Source organism: Bemisia tabaci, chromosome 10 (genome assembly GCF_918797505.1).
Source record: "Bemisia tabaci chromosome 10, PGI_BMITA_v3".
NCBI lineage: Eukaryota > Metazoa > Arthropoda > Insecta > Hemiptera > Aleyrodidae > Bemisia > Bemisia tabaci.
The window spans coordinates 23,962,228-23,967,819 of NC_092802.1; the positions used below are offsets into that span (position 1 = coordinate 23,962,228).

Here is a 5,592-nt window from a genome sequence, read left to right on the forward strand (position 1 = left end):
CAATTTCAATAATCAGCCCGCTGGGAGCTTCACCGTTGCTATTTTACCTCTAGCTGTACAAACCGGCACCGTCACAGAAACTATGCGACAATGCTGGCTAAAAGCTGCAAATCTCGTGGGAGAGGATCGCATGATTGCCAAGTAGCGGTGCCATTTCGATTTTCTCCGCTGAAATTTCATTGACGTCACCGCTTGATCCGGCAATCATGGAAATGCGCACATGCGATGATTCGTGATGAGTTATTTGACGAGCAAAGGCAGACGTCCGTCCAGACGAGAAAGAATGAAACGAGGCCTCTGGAAAAAAGGGCTGACTCCGGGAAAAATCACGCTCACCAGTTGTGACAAGGACGCTGTTGGGACCTGAATGGCTGAGGCTGAGGCCTTCTCAAGAAGACTAGTTTCTGGTTGGCGGGATAGCGAGCAACCATCATGGGGTGAAGCCCTACCAAGGGGCAGCAGCCGTGCGGTTGGGTCGAGAAGAGAAGTCTCCTTTTGGTTCCAAGCCACGGGGATTTTATTGACATGTAAGTTAAAGATCACCACTCACCTAGAGTTCCATTATAGAGAGTTGAGACAACACGTACGGGAATAAAATTTACACAAATCGGACGTTTTTGTAATCTTCCATGGACCCATTCCCGAAATCCGGCCTCCGCTTCCTCCTTCATTCCATTTGTTCCTTGCCGAACCCCCAATGCCCCGGTCCATTCCAGTTTATAATCTTGGCAATTTGTGAGAGTGTGATCTTTATTCCCGTTCGAGAGGGGAACGACGAAGTGATAGTAACAGAATGTTCCCGAGGGATCCTTAAATTATGAGCAATTAGAGTGTACACGTGAGTGTACGTAATTCTATCAAAGTTTTCCGAGAAAGTATATTTTAGCCGGAAATTTGCGAGAGCTACCCTATAAAAGCTACTGTTTCAGAAATATGAGAGTGCTCTGTTACATTTGGTTTTTTTTTTTTTTTTTAGATTTTTTAATTCTTTTTCGACGGTTGATGATGACGGAACGTCGAAACAGAGACAGAGACCTCCACTCTGTATCTCGGCTATTGTGGAAGCTTTTATTTTCGGGACTTCATCGATTGACTGTTGACTTACTTACATGGTTTATGTTTAACAACATGTTAGCAGTTTTGTTTTGCAAACAAGCCAAAACAAGTCGACATTATGAGTCCGTTTTTGCCATGACGTCACCGAATTCCGATTTCGCTGGCCAGTGTACGGACTGCGTCAACAACCGAAAACAAGAGTGATGACTGACCTCCTTTATTGTCTCTAAGGATTGTTTAATTCCGAAAGTTAATTGCACAGTCGATAATGAGCCGCGAGGACCCGATCGGCAAACGTCCCGTGTTTTGTACATTATTGTGTTTTTCAGCCTCGTCCCCGCCTATTCCTGTTCTATTTAGATCAGAATAAATGAGGGGCTTGGAATACAAGGCGCATAAGTGCAGTGTATGAAAAAATGGAGATATCAATGATTTCAAGTAAAACTAGTCTCAATGCATATTATGCGGAAAATTCGCTCCCAAATTCTCCTTTTTAAGCATTAAAAATTGAGTCTGAACTTTCTTTCCGCTATAAGGATCCATGTAATTTCGAATCTTCAAACACGTATTTCTCGAAATAGCAAAAACTGCACGTATGCGCCTTGTTCTCCGAGCCCCTCAATAGAGATGTTGCATGTGTGAGGAATTTACGATTTGACTGTTGATCCATTGGTAAAAGTTGGCGAGAAACACGTGGTGCTACTGTTTTTTTCTGAATCAACTCCAAGCTCAAAACAGCTCTCAAGTTGAGGCCAAAATGGAGGGGATATTCCACCACCTGAGAGTCACGTCTACATCAAGACAAACTCTCCATGCAAAGATAGGGAGCAAATAAATTAGCAGGGTTGCCGTGTTTTCAGTCTTGGAGTCCCCAATAAAGTGGCAGCCCTGTCAATGAATTTGCTCCTGATCTGTGCATGAGAGTTCGCTTGAATGAAGAGTGAAGACTCTCGGGTAGGGGGAATCCCTCCATTTGGCCACAACTGAGAGCTTTTTTGCAGCTCTGGAGTGATTCAGATGACACCAGCGGCACCATCGTGTTCTCACGAAGTTTTTACATTATAATCAACAGTCAAATCCAAATTCCTCACGCATGCAACATCTCCATTATCGTTCGTTTTGATTTGAATGCGTCCATTTTTCAACGGATCCAATTTATTTTCCTCCAGGGATGGCCCTCATCCAAGAAACATCAGCCAGTGGCTTCAGCAGCTGGGTCCCACTCGCTTCCTTACGGTTCGACACTGGCGACCTGATCAGCTGCAAACTGGCTGAGAAATTCCGGGCTCTTGGACCGATCTACGCCCCGGGACTCGAACACTGGCTCTTAGCATACGACGCCCGGAACCTTGTCGACATAGAGCCTAACGGCTCCCTCAGCCAAACGCTCATCACTGTGAAACACGTGGACGAACTGAACCACTACAAGGAATGCTACAAACGCAACAATCCTAGTCTCCCGACGGAGATGGTCAAAGGTTTCGTCGACTACAACAAGGGCAAAACGCTTTACTATAGTCTTCTGCGCTGCAGTTGTAAACACTATACGCATTACTGGGCGACTGGAGCGAAAGGTAACTAAGAACAATTAACCGAAAAAAATGAAGTTGATTTAACATTCTGGATGTAATAAAATTGTGCGAGAACGTGTAAAATGCTGAATTACCCGCCCGCCACAGCAGTTAGTCTTACATCTCGGCATTGCTAAAGTAACCGCTGTAGCGTGAAATTCAGCATTTTATAACTGCTCGCACACTTTTTTCACAACCAGAATGTGAAATCAACTTCACTTTTTTTCCGATGAGCAAAAAGAAACCAGCGCGATTACCGCGTTACAAAAATGTCGCTCCTTCATAATTTTCGTGAAAATCTCTCGGAGTATAGCAAATTTTTTTCAATTTCCGCCAAAAAATGGTTAATTTTAAAAGAATAATTAATGAAAAAAATAATCGTTTATACATCTACACATCACTGAAAAAAAATTCGAAATTTTAACCTCCTTGTGAACATAAATTATAAAAACTTGTTTTTGTTGTTCAACTTCATAAAGGCGGATCTTTCGGCGAAGTCAGTTTTCTACCACCCTCCAGGAAATGCATCTATGTTCTCGAGGTCAACACCCCGGCGTCCTACCGCGAGACGCTGATACCAGCCATACCTCCCAAAGAACAACCGCAAAATGTCCCGCAGAACGTCCTGACACACAGAACTCAATGCAGACTCCATTCCAGGCCGCACAGAATTCGCAACAGATTCCGTACCAGGTGCCACACAATTTCCAGCAAAGCTCATTCCAGGTACAACAAAGCCCAATCCAAGTACCACAGCCAATCCTCCTGCCAACACAAAATAGGCAGAGCCGGATCCCTCTTCCTGTTCTACAGTACTTACTGCAACAACAGAGACTCGCCAATCTCAACAACAATCGACAAAATCAATCCCAACAGTTGCCGAATTTCGTTCCAACACCATCTCCACCAGAAGCGGGTCAGGGACCCGTTATATTCCCTCCTCTACAGAATCAAGTGAAGGATAATTTCCTTCCGTCGCCACCGCAATCACCAAAGGATCAGCTCCAACAACTTCAGCCACTTTTGGCCGTAGTGGTCCCGCAAGTTCAGCGAGTGTTGCAAGATGCTTTAGCGCAGTGGTCGGCCAGGCAGAATACGGTGCCGTGGCAAATAAGATGAGGGTCCTCAACATGGCATCGTGATTGGGTCGATTTCATGTAACTAAAATGTGTATATTAAATGCTTTATCCTGGAAAAAGTAGAGTCCCTATATACCCAGAGTTAAGACATCTCGATTATCAGCCGGCCTGGACTGGCCATAGTGTCTCAAAAGTGTGCACCCAAACGAACGATATTTAGGGATGAGGATAAGGAATCCTGCGATGTCTGTCGTCCAAAAACAGCAACATCAACAAAACTGATCAAAATCTAACCGTGGAAATTGCAATAAAATAAAATTAGATTGATTAGTGGATAATCTCTTAATTTATTTTCATTTTGGTGCGACGAAAATAACAATTCACTCTCAATAAACCACAATTTGGTTATATTTTCATTATCTTTGTTCACATTCGAGGTACCGCCATTTTGGTGCACTCATTTGTGATTCCATGAGCGAGAACCGATCAGAATTGGATTTTTTTTCAGCCCAACCAAAAGTGAGATGTCGTAACTCTGGGTATAAAGGAACTCTAGGAAAAAGGAGGGAACATTGATCTGAGTATTACATTTTTACGTTACATAAAAATGAACGGATTTGGCCGGAATTAGTTCAATTGCATTTCACGTTGCCTTATTTTCTCGCATGTTTTTTTTTTTTTTTTTTTTTTTTTTTTTTTTTTTTTTTTTTTTTTTTGAACAGAGAATTAAACTACTTAACGCCTTTTAAGTTCCTGTGAATTGAACCACAAAATTGTAAGTTTTACTCCTGTTTGAAAAGAAACATCAGATGAAATTGGGCAACGCCTGACATTGTCAGATTGATTCCAGTTAGGTCCCATCCAACCAAGAAATGCATCTTAAAGAATTTTACGACGAATGCTGGATGGCAGACGATATGCTGTCTGTTATGCGTTTCAACAAACACTAACGTTATAAATCGTAGTATTATAGCAATTTACCCCAAAAATTATGATTTTATATAATGTATTTGAAAAAATACTTTATGTAGAAATATTCTTGGATTTTCCGTCATTGACAATTGATGCAACTATAGCAACCAGTTTTTGTGTAACCTTGTCTTGTGAAAGTATAATTATTTCATATGGTTTCATCTATCGTTAATAAGGCTAAAAACTCGGGTAACCCCGTTCGCGTTGTTTAATAAATTTCTTATTTTATCGTTGAAAATGTACCGTTTTTTAATTCGTCACATTTTGCAGTGGTTGCTCTTCGACAATGGGCCTGTTGCATGCAAGAGATACAACCGTGCAAATAGACTTTTTAGAGGTTAAATGATACAAAAATTACGATGGTCACATTCAAAAAGTCTGAAATACACTCCTTACTGCGCAATTTGCGTTATTAGGAACGCGCTTTTTCAAAGTTCCCGCGTCTGGGGGCAGTTTTCTAACAGAAACAATTAACGGCAACTCGCGGCTATTTCCGGTCAACTAAAACTGACAACATAACCTAAAATCGGAGCTCGTGATATCGTGAAATGAAATGTAGAAGGATTGCGTTGGATATTTAAAAGTTGATCGATTTGGTTACCGCATAAAACGTATATGGACCACTATGAGAGATCACGTTGGGTTTGTAAACAAACTAAAGGAAAAAATAACAACAACAACAACGGCTCGGCATCTTCCGGAAATCACCGAGCCCGCCGTTTGCTCGTTTCCGGTGATTAGAAAACTGCCCCCAGACGCGGGAAATTTGAAAAAGCGCGTTCCTAACAACGCAAATTGCGCAGTAAGGAGTGTATTTCAGACTTTTTCAATGTGACCATCGTAATTTTCGTGTCATTTAACCTCTAAATAGTCTATTCGCGCGGCTGTATCTCTTGCATGCAACAGGCCCATTG

The 5,592-nt window shown here is 42.1% G+C and overlaps 1 protein-coding gene across 1 annotated transcript; it reads left to right on the plus strand.

The window, feature by feature from the left end:
• The first annotated feature begins 304 nt into the window (after positions 1-304).
• Positions 305-4,878, plus strand: LOC109042353 (uncharacterized). The gene is made up of 3 exons (XM_019059040.2): positions 305-527; positions 2,226-2,630; positions 3,107-4,878. The coding sequence occupies exons 1-3, from the start codon at positions 368-370 to the stop codon at positions 3,583-3,585; spliced, it is 1,044 nt and encodes a 347-aa protein (XP_018914585.2). The 5' UTR covers positions 305-367; the 3' UTR covers positions 3,586-4,878.
• Positions 4,879-5,592: the final 714 nt, after the last annotated feature.